This window comes from Arabidopsis lyrata, assembly GCF_000004255.2.
Source record: "Arabidopsis lyrata subsp. lyrata unplaced genomic scaffold ARALYscaffold_8, whole genome shotgun sequence".
Lineage (NCBI taxonomy): Eukaryota > Viridiplantae > Streptophyta > Magnoliopsida > Brassicales > Brassicaceae > Arabidopsis > Arabidopsis lyrata.
The window spans coordinates 20,197,080-20,210,425 of record NW_003302548.1 but is presented as its reverse complement, the minus strand read 5'-3'; the positions used below and the strand labels follow the sequence as shown (position 1 = coordinate 20,210,425).

At 37.8% G+C, this 13,346-nt stretch overlaps 4 protein-coding genes and 1 non-coding gene across 5 annotated transcripts; 2 read left to right on the top strand and 3 right to left on the bottom strand.

The window, feature by feature from the left end:
* Window positions 1–325: 325 nt before the first annotated feature.
* Window positions 326–4,006, bottom strand: LOC9302531 (protein LEAFY). Its single transcript, XM_002864711.2, has 3 exons — window positions 3,128–4,006; window positions 2,265–2,677; window positions 326–1,082 (listed from the first exon to the last, which is right to left on the bottom strand). The coding sequence occupies exons 1-3, from the start codon at window positions 3,582–3,584 to the stop codon at window positions 672–674; spliced, it is 1,281 nt and encodes a 426-aa protein (XP_002864757.1). The 5' UTR covers window positions 3,585–4,006; the 3' UTR covers window positions 326–671.
* Window positions 4,007–5,890: 1,884 nt separating this feature from the next.
* LOC9300833 (probable beta-1,4-xylosyltransferase IRX10L) lies at window positions 5,891–8,324 on the top strand. Its single transcript, XM_002866412.2, has 4 exons — window positions 5,891–6,200; window positions 6,456–6,844; window positions 7,194–7,435; window positions 7,629–8,324. The coding sequence occupies exons 1-4, from the start codon at window positions 6,092–6,094 to the stop codon at window positions 8,140–8,142; spliced, it is 1,254 nt and encodes a 417-aa protein (XP_002866458.1). The 5' UTR covers window positions 5,891–6,091; the 3' UTR covers window positions 8,143–8,324.
* A 97-nt stretch (window positions 8,325–8,421) lies between these two features.
* Window positions 8,422–8,506, bottom strand: TRNAY-GUA. Its single transcript is given in 2 exon segments — window positions 8,422–8,457; window positions 8,470–8,506. It is a non-coding gene; the product is annotated as a tRNA-Tyr (tRNA).
* A 29-nt stretch (window positions 8,507–8,535) lies between these two features.
* On the bottom strand, window positions 8,536–10,319 carry LOC9302530 ((+)-neomenthol dehydrogenase). Its single transcript, XM_002864710.2, has 4 exons — window positions 10,111–10,319; window positions 9,491–9,755; window positions 9,207–9,401; window positions 8,536–9,127 (listed from the first exon to the last, which is right to left on the bottom strand). The coding sequence occupies exons 1-4, from the start codon at window positions 10,200–10,202 to the stop codon at window positions 8,729–8,731; spliced, it is 951 nt and encodes a 316-aa protein (XP_002864756.1). The 5' UTR covers window positions 10,203–10,319; the 3' UTR covers window positions 8,536–8,728.
* Window positions 10,320–10,713: 394 nt separating this feature from the next.
* Window positions 10,714–13,239, top strand: LOC9302529. The gene is made up of 5 exons (XM_002866411.2): window positions 10,714–10,824; window positions 11,367–12,266; window positions 12,346–12,495; window positions 12,584–12,835; window positions 12,950–13,239. The coding sequence occupies exons 2-5, from the start codon at window positions 11,373–11,375 to the stop codon at window positions 13,079–13,081; spliced, it is 1,428 nt and encodes a 475-aa protein (XP_002866457.1). The 5' UTR covers window positions 10,714–10,824; window positions 11,367–11,372; the 3' UTR covers window positions 13,082–13,239.
* Window positions 13,240–13,346: the final 107 nt, after the last annotated feature.

Below are 13,346 nucleotides of genomic sequence, written 5' to 3'. Positions count from 1 at the left end.
AATAATCGGATTAGGCGGAGAGTAATCGGGTGACTGATTTCTTTAAGGGATTAGTCATTAATCGAGGCGGATAGGGTGGGCCTAGCGATTAAGCGGGGAGTAATCGGGTCTAGGCGGGGATTTTTAGAACAGGGGTACCAGTTGTATTATTATTTTTTAGTTGTACAAAGTTGTACCAAATTGTACTATTCCGTACCAATTCGCCCTAATTTCATTAAGGGTAATTTGGGGATATCACATTTATGGTGACACTCAGATTATAAGATGGCACGCCAGATTATTTTTTTTCAAATAGTGGCATATGTGGCTCGGACTCTTAAACTCTAAATAACATGTTATTTGCAGAAATATCACCCAGTTAAATCGTTTTCGTAACTAAAATATTGTTATGGTTATCACACCTAGTTAAGTTCCCAATATCATCAACCTAGATGACCATATGTTTTGATAGAACTTGAGGATCCTCATTTTATAAGGTTTTTGTCAAATTTTTCTGATCACACCCTCACATTTCTTTTGTTTTCTTTCTCGATGTCTATAACAAAATTAGCCACAACAAACTAAACGGTTGACAAATTATAAAAGAAAAAGAAATTAGCCAAAAAGACTAAATTAAGGACTACTAGTTAATTAGGATAACGACTAAATAAACCACAACAACCCAAACCAAACTAGAAACGCAAGTCGTCGCCGCCGCAACCACCACGGCCAGACGTAGACGATCCGGTACAGCTAATACCGCCAACCAAAGCCGCGGCCGCAGCCACGGCATTGTTCCGCTCCAAATGGCAAAGCTGACGCAGCTTAGTTGGAACGTACCAAATAGAGAGACGAGGATGAGCGTTAAAGACGGCGTCTATATCCCAGCCATGACGACAAGCAATGTTCACAAGTGGCTTGTAACAAGCCTGACGCCACGAGCCAACGTTCTCACCGCGTTCTTTAAACGCTCTTCGGAGAGCGTTTGAAGCGTCTTCGTCTAGGCAGTGGAGAGCGTAACAGTGGACGTAGTGTCGCATTTTGGGCTTGTTTATGTAACTCGCTCCCGATTTCTTCGCGTACCTGAACACTTGGTTCGTCACCTATTTACACATTAACAAAAACTTAATAAATAAAACAAAAAATTAATTAATTTTGGAGTACAGTAGAAAAAAAGTGACATATAAACCAAACAATTCTCGATAGTTTTTTTTTTGAAAAATATAATGTTACCACTGTTTATATACTTATAACAGGACAGAACTAAATTTATCAAAGTTGAATATTTTATCTATAATAAAGACCACAAAACAGAGTTATTAGGGACACAATAACAGTAACTAAAGATGATTAGTTATTATTTATTCATATTTGTTACCCAACCAAATCAAATACTAATTCAAGTGAAACCTAATACGTTTGGTTCTTTTTTCTTTTTGTCGAAAATAAGTTTGGTTCTAATTCGTAAACAATGATTCAAACAAAAAAAATGAATGTCCATCAAAAAGTATAACCGTAGTTGTAAGATAGTATCTATAATTTTCGTTAGACTAGACAACTAACTACACCAAAACGAAAATTAGACATAAAAACAACATTAAAAAAAAAAAAAAATTGGAACCAACAAATTTTGAAAGAAAACAATTAAATTAGATTTTCTTATTATTAGTAACGTGCGTCTGTACAAGCAATGGCACAGAGCTCATGGATTCTGTACTATCGTAACTAGAGGAAAGAAGACCCTCTATTATCCGCTGAGCAATAGACTGTATTTAGAAATAATATACATACAACAAATATCCCTATTAATTGTCAAAAAGTCTAATAATATCTATGTGTACTATCTGTGTGAATGCATGCAAAAATTTGTATATCGTATCTAACTATCTCATGTCGTTATAGCCAAAAACAAAGAAACAACTATGTCCATTCCCTAACTGGACACGTCGTCGTACGGTTTACTGTCAAAATTTAAATTGAAATCTAACTATATTTATGCTGAAGAAGACAGTATGAAAACAAAATGAAAAAATAATAGTAAATCAGAACCCTATAAATTATTGCCAGACATAGCAAAAAAACAAAAAAAAATTAAAAACCCTGAGAACTCGTGACTTGTCAAACTTGCTTTTATAACAGCTGTCCATGATTATAGCTATAGTTCCCCTACCATACACCATAAATTAGACATCATTTTTCAAAAAACTTTTATTCTAGATAATAGATATAAGTATTAAGTAAATGAATGGTCAGGATTAGATCTTGGAAGCTAAATCGAAAGATACCTTGGTGGGGCATTTTTCGCCACGGTCTTTAGCAATTGTCTGGACCTGAAGAAGGAACTCACGGCATTGTTCGTACAAGTGGAACAGATAATCTAAACCGTTCTTTTTGCCACGTGCCACTTCCCCAGGCTCCGTTACGATAAACGGGTGCTCCCTCTGTCTCTCTGTCCCCAATCCACCACCACCACCTCCGTTGCCGTTATCCATCCCGTCGTCATCATCACCTTCGTTGACGTCATCGTCGGTTTCCACTGACGTCACCATCGGTTTCTTTCTCCGTCTCTGCTGCTGTTGCTTCTTCATCTTTGCTTGACCTGCTTCCCAGTAACCACTTCCTCCTCCGCCGTTATTCCCAGCCGCATCTGTCTGGTTTTGCTGTTGCACCGGTTCCTCTGATAACCCTGTCCAATCATCTACATATAATTTGTCACAATCACAAAAATTTGTTTTAAGTTTATGCGTATACTCTTTGATTTCTCTGTACATGATATGAATCCTCGTACTTCTTGCACTAGGTCTATTAAATAAATATCAGACTATGACTGCATACGTACTCTATACACACTGTAGCTCTTTATCAATATCATACAATGATAAATATATATGAGATTTTTTTATCTAGATGTATGTGTATGGCATCAAAACAATTGTAATCTGTACAAAAGCTTAATCATAAAATTATGTTGCAGCTACTATACATATCTATATATCTTGGTAAGATTTTCATAAATTAATTATCTATTAGTCACGTGAACATATACATACTTTTTCTTGAAAGTCGGACATAGAAATGTAAAGATCAAAAAATATATACATATATATAAAACGTGGGATAATTCTATATGTATTCATTATTATTGTACCTTCTTGGGAGAGAGCATCAAGAGCGTGATGAGTACCGGAATCACCAGCGGCGGAGAGTAGCAAATGACGGCGTCTAGAAGATTCCTCCTCCTCCTCTTCTTGCAATCGTCTCCGTTCAGCTCTAACGGCAGCTTTGATACCGTACCGTTCACCAACAAGAAGCTCCCAACGAAAGATGTGAGAGAGACTATTCATCATCTCCTCAAGCTCCTCGTCCTTCATACCCACAAGCGTGCTCGCCGTAAAACCTAACTCCGCTATCTTCGCCGCCGTGTAAAAACGTATACCGTAAGCTCCGAACAGTCCCTCTAAACCACCAAGTCGCATCCCAAAAGCCGCCATCTGAGGTGTTGCCGGCTGTTGCTGCGGCGGAGGTGGAACCGGAGGTGGTGCTGCAACCATTGCTCTCGTTGGGTTCCATCGGAATAAGCCACTCGTGAAACCTTCAGGATCCATAGTCTTTTCTCTCTCTCTCTCTCTCTCTCTCTCTCTCTCTATCACTCTCTTTTTCTCCTTTTCTTTACTCTTTTGAGCAGATTGCTTTATTGTAAAAATGACCACTCGAGCAACTTCTATAAATACAACAGTAAAGAATCTAGAAAATAAATACTAGGTTTTTGTATATTCTTTTTTATATCGCTGTTTTTGCAATAAAGCATTTATGTAGATGTAATGTGATGTAAAGAAGATATGTGTCTTGCTAGGAAATTGACAGTTGGGACTTAACAAGTCAAACTTTTTTCTTTCATCGACATTCTTCTTCTCTACTCTGATTATGACCATTCGTAATTTGACACGTAGGAATATAAAATGATTAGGGTTTTCTCTGTGATGATCCTCTTTTTCTTTATATATATAATTACTGTGATGATCCTCTCTTTTTGATTTTTGTTCAAGCTGCTATTTGTTTTTAATTTTCATCCTCCGCATTTTTTTTTTGTCTCTTTGTAGTTTGCATCATGAGAGCACGATCAACCATTCCACCATTTGGTTAAATTCACTTAACCATCTAAAATACTCTTAAAAAAAAAATCTAAAAATACATCATACTTATGACAGAAATATTTGTTGTGTGATGTTATTGATAGATTGCTGATATCGTTTAACTATCTTAGAGTTTTAAGATACATGGCCAACCTACGTCTTTTTCAACCGAAAGTAATGTTTGTATCCTTTCCAATCCTCGTATAACTTACTTCTAAATATAATACGAACTAAAAGTTGGCAATATATTGGCTGTATTAATTATAATCTGTAAGTCATATAATACTATAGTAGTACGTAAAATACGTATTATGTATACCTTAACTGTATTGGCATGATACCACAATCTTTGCAGCAGCCTGATAAGTTACTAAAATAATATTACTCTGTGATTCATACTAAGAGAATCCATTATTCATGTATAGACATAGACTACGTATATCTATCTAAATAAGTTTTGGTAGTATAGTTAGGGGAAGATAAATTTTGTATGTATGATAAGAAATATCAGCACTCTAGTATATATAGCCAAAAGTTTTTCTTTTGCTATAAATTAACATAAGCTAATAAATGCAACCTTTCTTTACAATAAATGAAACCTTTATCTATCTGCGTTTTAGAAAACATCAATTGATAAATGCTGTGTGAGAAACTCCAGAAGGAGAGGAGGTCAGGTGTGTTTCAGTCTATCTAATACCACAAACATTGGGTCTAATCTCTTCAACTATCCCTTGCGTGTTGTCATCTCCCTGATTTGTAATTTACCCCTATGCCATAATACACATATAAATTTTTTAAGGGGTTAAGAAAATCAGAGAACCTTATCAATTTGATAAGTTACATTGCTATATAATCACCCATCTAAAACTAATTTTTTTGTAATGTCAAATTTACTAAATATTACAAAAATAACTTACAAATATAAGTGGGAAAAAAAAACAATGGTTATATTATTTGTATATTTATGAACTAAAAATACAAATTAAAGTGGGATTGGACTTGGGTTACTTAAACTTTGTCAATAAACAGTGAAAAGAAGAATGATGTGAAAATATATAAAAATTACATCGGAATTGAGCCGAAAAAAAACTTTAATGTTGGAAAGGTAGCCAATGAGGAAACGACAGGTCAAATCGAAGTCCTGAGAGACTGCCAATCTCAGTCTGTTTTATTTGACTGTCTCACTCCCTCAGTTTCCCCCTTACCTTTTCTTTGTCCTTTTTCTTGTCTTCTTTCTATTTTATTACTAATCTTTAATATTACAAGTTTGCAACATATAAGTTTATAATTATATATCATCATCTTCATCATTGCAAGTAGCGCGACTCGTACTACTACTCTTAATACTGTTCTCACCACTGTTATTGAACTGTTAGAGTTTTAGAATCCTGAAAAGACTGAATAATCTGTTCTAAAGCCCCCTATTACTACCCTATTTTCTCAAAATCAATTTCTTATTAAAGAAAAACAATACAAAAGTGACTCAATACAGCTATTTATTAGTGTTTCAAAATTTAGTATACCGGACAAACAAATGTATTAAAAAAAAAAACGAGAGTAATTAGGCATATTTTCTATTTTCTTTACCAAAAAGAAAATTAATTAGGCTGCCAAGAACGAAATTACACTTTGGGCCCATTATTTTAATGGGCTTAAAGTTTATATTTTCTCGGCCAGTCCATTACGTGGACTGTTCAAGTCCCCAACGACTTTCTCATGTGCGAAAATGGATCGCGCTAAAACGACATCGTATATGCCATACCATAGACGAATCTTCTTGTGCTCTCGTTGTCAATTCTGGGCGTGATCTAACAATCGGTAGCGAATTTAATTTCTTTTGTTCCAGTTTTGGAAGTCACAATCTCGACGAACTCTTTTTTTAGCAACTACTTCTTCTTCCGACGTTCCAGCTGTTCTAGTTGATCTTTATATACTTATATGATCTGGGGATTTTGAAGATTTTAGGGAGGGGAAGAAAAATGAAGTTATCGAGCTGGGTTTTGATCTTCCTTCTTTGTAATCTCACCTTCCTCTCGTCGATTTCTGCTTTCCGTCTGAGTCGGAGTCAACCAACGGAGCGAATTTCAGGTGATTTCTCTCTTATCAATCTATGGATTTAGTGAATGCTCAGTTTCCATAATTTTACTTGGATTAAGCAGCGCTTGGGATTCTCCGTAGTGATCTTGTTTAGTCATCAGCTAGTTTGAATGAGAAGACTAGGGGTTTCTTCTAATTGAATCTAGGGAAAATGTAAATCAGGATGCATATTCATGCCTCAATTAGCCAATTCGATACTATCTTGTTTTTGAGCTTCTACTTTGATTTTGTATCTCTCATGTTTAGGTAGTGCTGGTGATGTGTTGGAGGATAATCCCGTGGGAAGACTGAAAGTCTTTGTTTATGAGCTTCCAAGCAAATACAACAAGAAGATACTTCAGAAGGACCCGAGATGTCTCAACCACATGTTTGCTGCTGAGATATATATGCAACGCTTTCTTTTATCTAGCCCAGTTCGAACACTTAATCCCGAGGAAGCTGATTGGTTCTACGTCCCTGTGTATACCACTTGTGATCTCACGCCTAATGGGCTTCCTCTACCTTTTAAATCTCCACGGATGATGAGAAGTGCCATTCAGCTTATTGCTTCCAACTGGCCATACTGGAATCGCACTGAAGGAGCAGACCACTTCTTTGTCGTGCCTCATGACTTTGGAGCCTGTTTCCACTATCAAGTAAACAAAACAATCTTCTCTGACTCTCTTTTTCTTTCTATCCTAATTAGGCTTTGCTTGCTTCATCAATGCTTCTACGCTATTCTGAATGACTCTGTGCTACTATTGAACTTGCACTCTAAATTATTTCCAGTTCTTAAAAAGAAATAACTGTTTCATACAACTTTTTCTCTGAATTCCTAGTCATATCTACAAATTCAAATACATTTCTGTTTTTTTTTTTGAAAGATCCATCCTGATGCCTTGGGGTTGAGTTGTGCACACGTTTCATCATGTTTCCTTATAGTTCCTTCTGGACTGAACTAGGAACCAGTAGTCTTTAACTCTTGTTCGTGTTTGACTGTGGCAGGAAGAGAAGGCAATAGGAAGAGGAATACTACCCTTGCTTCAACGGGCTACTCTGGTGCAGACATTTGGACAGAGGAATCATGTTTGCTTGAAAGAGGGTTCAATCACTGTTCCTCCGTACGCTCCACCACAGAAGATGCAGTCACACTTGATTCCTGAGAAAACTCCCCGATCCATCTTCGTTTATTTCAGAGGATTGTTTTATGATGTGGGAAATGACCCTGAGGGTGGCTATTATGCGAGGTAACTATTTTCTTATTTGAAGCTATACTCCATAAGGATTTCACAAGTCTCTTAAAACGTTCATAATTGCCTTACTGATTTGGGATTTTGGATATAAAACTTAACAAAACAGTGAAGATTCATCAAACTGTTTTTACAACTACAAATGGTTCATATAATCAGTGATGATGTTTTGTTTGTCATATGGGCACAGGGGCGCACGAGCAGCTGTTTGGGAAAACTTCAAAGACAATCCACTGTTTGACATCTCAACAGAGCACCCAACAACATATTATGAGGACATGCAGAGAGCAATCTTCTGCTTATGCCCACTTGGATGGGCCCCATGGAGTCCAAGACTGGTGGAAGCAGTGATCTTCGGTTGCATCCCTGTGATCATAGCAGACGACATTGTGTTACCTTTTGCAGATGCGATCCCTTGGGAAGATATTGGTGTTTTTGTGGATGAGAAGGATGTTCCTTACTTGGACACAATACTCACATCGATCCCACCAGAGGTTATACTGAGAAAACAGAGGTTGTTGGCAAACCCATCGATGAAACAAGCCATGCTGTTTCCGCAACCGGCTCAACCAGGGGATGCGTTCCATCAAGTGCTGAATGGGTTGGCTCGTAAGCTGCCTCACGAGAGGAGTGTGTATCTGAGACCAGGTGAGAAGCTGTTGAACTGGACGGCAGGACCGGTTGCTGATCTGAAACCTTGGTAAGGACCAGTATTGGAATTTGATTGAAGGATCCTATTGGTTGGTTCTGTTGTGTCTGTATTTTGTAGAATCAGAACCTTTTTTTGCTATGTAGAAGGGAAAAAGCTTGATCATTGTAATGAAACTATAATCCTTTTGACAACTCACGAGAGAGAGTGAGTAAAAGAAAAATTCTTTGTTCTCCTTCCGTTTATTCAAGTGAAAGTTGAAACTGATATAGAAAAGGGTGAAACGGTCAATTACTATCGTTTTGGGAAATACTAGTAAAGTTTAATTAAAAAATCCGACCTGCCGGAATCGAACCAGCGACCTAAAGATTGTCTGCAAACACTACAGTCTTCCGCTCTACCAACTGAGCTAAGGTCGGCTATTAATTATAACCAGAGACTAATTATATTTAGACTATTAGAGTTCTTAATTATATTTAGACTATAGAGTTCTTAGTTGTGACAAATCTGACGCTTGTATCATATAAGTATATAACTCATAACCATCAACTTACCAAGTAGATTGATTTTTGTAAACCTTTGACTGAAAACAATGGCACTAAACGAAGACAACACAATCTATTAGGAACTTTCAACACCCCTCAGAAGTTGATCTCACGTCTCTCTGCAAAGAATTTTCCGGTTACTGCCTCTTCGGAAAGGACCAGGCTAAGCCAAACTCCAGTATCAGCTGCATCTTCAGGCGGCATATTTCCAGCGTAGCCAGTCATAGCAGTTTTCACCCAACCAGGACAAAAGCTGTTAACATAAATCTTCTCTTCCTCTCCTCTTCTGGAAAGTTCTTTTGCCATTAGTCTTGTGTAAGCATTAACGGCAAGCTTAGACATGGAGTAGTCGGTGAACGTCTGAGGCCACCCGCCTGATTCCCAAGTTCCGTCTTTTACTTGGTTGATGAATATAGAGACACTTCTGTCTATAAGTTCCTCGGTCAGCAAATCCGGATTGCTTAGCTGATCTCTCAACTCTACATTTGCAAGTCTCTGCAATTCATGTCATGAATTTTACAAGATTTTCTTTTTAACAAAAATTCAAAGATAAAAGAGTGAAAGAGATTCTTACATTACGTCTTCCATTTACTCTACCTAGCCGAGAACTAACGTTGACAATACGAGCGCCATGAGGAGATGGTCTCATCAATGGTATCATAGCTTTTGTCATGTTTTTGGTTCCTTGGTAGTTGGTAGATATAACTGTCTCGGCAAATTCAACCGAATTATCTGAGCCGAGATTATAGTTGACACCTGCATTGTTCACCTGAAAAAAACAGTAACACAGATGCATATAATAAAACTAAGAAAACAGAAGAACTATCCCCCAAGATTACGAATCGATAAGGATCTTACGAGAATATCTAAACCTCCAAATGTTTGCTTAATCCAGAAACCAAACTCTCTAATCGACGAAGAGTCCTTGACATCAAGCTGATGAAAATCAACCTTGAGAACTTCTTCTTGGTGCCTCAAGGATTTAACAGCTTCAAGACCAGCATCCACGTTTCTGGCTGTAAGAACAACGGTCAATCCGTGACCCGCAAGCTGTCTTGCAATCTCGAGTCCAATCCCGCGGTTTGAACCGGTCACCACTGCTACATTTTCAGAAGACCACCACCTAAAAAATACTTTGATGCTTAATCACAAGTCAAAATTCAAGAAGATGGCTTGAAAGACACAGACTTCGTTACCAGTTTATTTAAGTTCTCTTGGTTTAGTTAAACACAAATCTATAAGTACCAACAATGCCAATTTAATCCAACTCCCAAATAGAGAAAAAATCGAAACCTAAAAACTCATCAAATGCATAAAACACTGTAATTGAACCAAGAAATAGATGTACGCAAGTGAGATTAGAGATTAACACATGGAATGCTCTGAGATTGAGAATCTCGCAGAGTAAATGATAATGATCTTAGGATAAAAAGAAGCCGAAACAATTGGGACAAATTAGGTTCTTCTTCGAGTCATACCTATGGTGGTCAGAGTAAGGAATAGTTCGAAGGAGAGAGATCTCCTGCATTCTTTTCTCCCTTCTCTCCCGCGCTTTCTCCTTGTTCGTCATCGTCTTCTTCGCTCTCGTCGCGTGTTTGGGGTGTACCGTTTATCTTAGTCCTGACCGTAGGGAATCAAATTCGTTACACATCATCAGCTCTAAACATTAATAAATGAGACCTTCAATTTTAATAGAAAACACATAATAGCCCAAAATCTTTTACTCTAACTAATTAGTCCACCAGTCAAGTCAAATCTCTGTTGAGTGGGTTCATACTCTACTAACTATACCGGTTATTGAACTTTATTCAACAAGTAATTAATGAAAAACTTTTGATGAGATTTATTCAAAATTCCAAACCAATGATTTTGTTTTCCTCAATTTATATTTTAATTTAGTGGTCGTCTAATATCCCATCCATCTCACATAAATGTTTAGTACTATGATAATAAAATTATCGTGTAAGAGATAGAAGAGGAAAATACTAGCGGGTTTGTGACGAGAGCGGTGACGTCACTGGTTACACGTGTCACGTAATAACGATGCTCGCGTCCTTACGTCTCTGCGCTCATGGGCTATTGATAAATAGACAAGTCTCGAATTGTTGTTCCTCTCCTCATTGGGCACTTCATTACGATAGCGGGAAACTCATCGGCTTCTGGAAATTTCCGTTTATCCGATTCCTACTCACGTAAACCTCTCTCTATCTCTCTCTCTCTCTCTCTCTCTCTCTCTCTCTCTCTCTCTCTCTCTCTCTCTGTATATCGTCTCTGTTTCTCTGTGTTTGATTTCGCAATCGAATTCTGGGTTTTGGAATCTTTTATTGTGGTTTGATTTCATATTCAAATTCTGGGGTTTGGAATACTAAGCTAGAAACTGAGATTCCATAGTGGATACGTTCGAATTTCAAAAGTCAATTTACTCTGTTTATGGATGATCTGCTAGAAACCAGATTTTAGATTGTTCTTTTGTTCCAAATTTGATTGTATTTCCGAATAATATATGAAATGACCTTCCGATTTATCTGGCTTTTATCAGTCATGGTTGGTTGCTGAACAAATTTGAATAAGCACATGTACTAAAATCTTCTGGTTAAAATTAGGTTTCAAGTGGTTATCCTCTAGTGTTCATTCGTAGTTTGAGCTAGCTTTAGAGTTTGTGATATTTTATCCATGTTTATGAATTTCATTAGCTGAATCAATCACTTTCCTTTTATCTATGATCTTCAAACAGGAGAGGATGGCTCGTTACCTCAGGAGATCGCTGATCTTGTTCTTAGTTCTGGTCTCATTAACCATATCACCGAGCCAAGGCTTTCTAGGGACAGAGAAAAAGATCAAATCTGCAGTCTTTTACTCACCAAAACTGGTGATGAATCCTGGATCAGTCGCAAATCCTTACTTACTCGACATCGATTTCCCAAGAGGGCATATCGGCCTCAAAGCTTTCGATGCTGAAGTGGTTGACGATGCGGGAAATCCCGTCCCTCTACACGAAACATATCTTCACCATTGGATTATCGAACCTTACTATGTTCGTAAAGGTTCTAAGCTTCCACAGCGAGAAATGTTTAGGAATCACGGATTTTCGAGGCAAGATCCTGAAAGCAATCTTGATTCGAAATCGGATATTATTCTTGTGAAAAACGGAGGCTTATGCAGGAGTGTAGTACTCAGACATTACTTTGGTTTAGGATCAGAAACCCGCAAAACCTCGACGTATCTTCCTGATCCCTACGCAATTGAAATCGGTAATCCTGAGGAAACACCTGATGGATATGAATTCAAATGGCTTCTTAACATTCACGCGATAGACACGAGAGGTGTGGAAGATAAGAAAGGATGCATAGAATGTCTTTGTCATCTGTATAATGTAACCATTGATGAGTACGGTCGAGCTATAAGACCCGGTTACAAAGGAGGTTTATACTGCTGCTATGATAAGACTCAATGTCGGGTGAAAAGCGGATTTGACAATGGGGAGAAAACAAGAACTCTGTATTTGAAGTATACCGTGAGATGGGTTGATTGGGACAACTCTGTTTTACCAGCTAAGGTTTATATTTTCGATGTTACAGATTCTTGGGAAAGATCAGAGGGATCAATAGAAAATAGCCAAGAACATATTTGCCATGTCAGTAACAACTTTCCTATCTGCTTAATGGTCTTCGACTTCATTCTCTAACATTTTCCGGGTTTTTGTGTTCTTTCAGGTGGAATACGAGGTAAAACCGTGCAAAACCAATGGCGATGGATGCATTGATGTTAGGAAAAAGAGCCTAATGATGCCATTTGACGGGTATATTGTCTACGGCGTAGCTCACCAGCACGCGGGTGGTATCGGTGGTGCTCTATACCGAGAGGTAACTAAGACTGATTTACTTTAGGCTACTTTATAACGAAAAGATTGAAACTTTTCAACTGAATTGTGACTCTTGTGCTGTGGATCAGAACGGTGAAGGAATATGCACTTCGATGCCGAAGTATGGCAATGGGGATGAACCTGGAAACGAAGCTGGTTACATTGTTGGAATGTCGTCTTGTTATCCTGCTGATCCAGTGAAAGTGAGCTATGGAGAGACATTGAAGTTGGAGTTTAATTACAGTAATGACGTTGGTCATACCGGAGTTATGGGACTCTTTTACATCCTCGTTGCTCAGCAGCTGCCTGAACCAGAGAACTCCTTGCCTAAACTTTTTGAGGTAACGACCCGGTACTAGAACTCGGTTAAGGTCACACCGGTTTCGATACATGTACGGTTTAGGTGATATTGCCATGTGATTTTTTTAACTGACGTTAGTATTTCTCACTTGTAGGCACCTGCGAGAAGCTTGATCTTTTTAGCCATTTTTGCAGCGACAGTGGTGGTGGCGGTTGTGGTTCTAATTGCCGTCGTGATATACCGTAGGCAGAACCGGGAAGATGGTTACCAATCACTTAGTACTTAAAGAAAGAGCAAAACCATGTCGACTATATATATTTCTCCGAAGTGAATTTTGTTTGTTGTATACATAGAATAAATGATTATTTTGCTGTCATCTTCCTCTGATGTGATATTTCTGTAATGTTACGTACTTACGTGTAAGAAGAACTTTGCTTTCTCAAATACATCACATTCACAGAATATGCAGTGGTCTACAAAACAAAGTTATACACTAATATTATATTCATTGTCTTGATTCCAAATCTTTAATACTTTGCACGATTACAGAT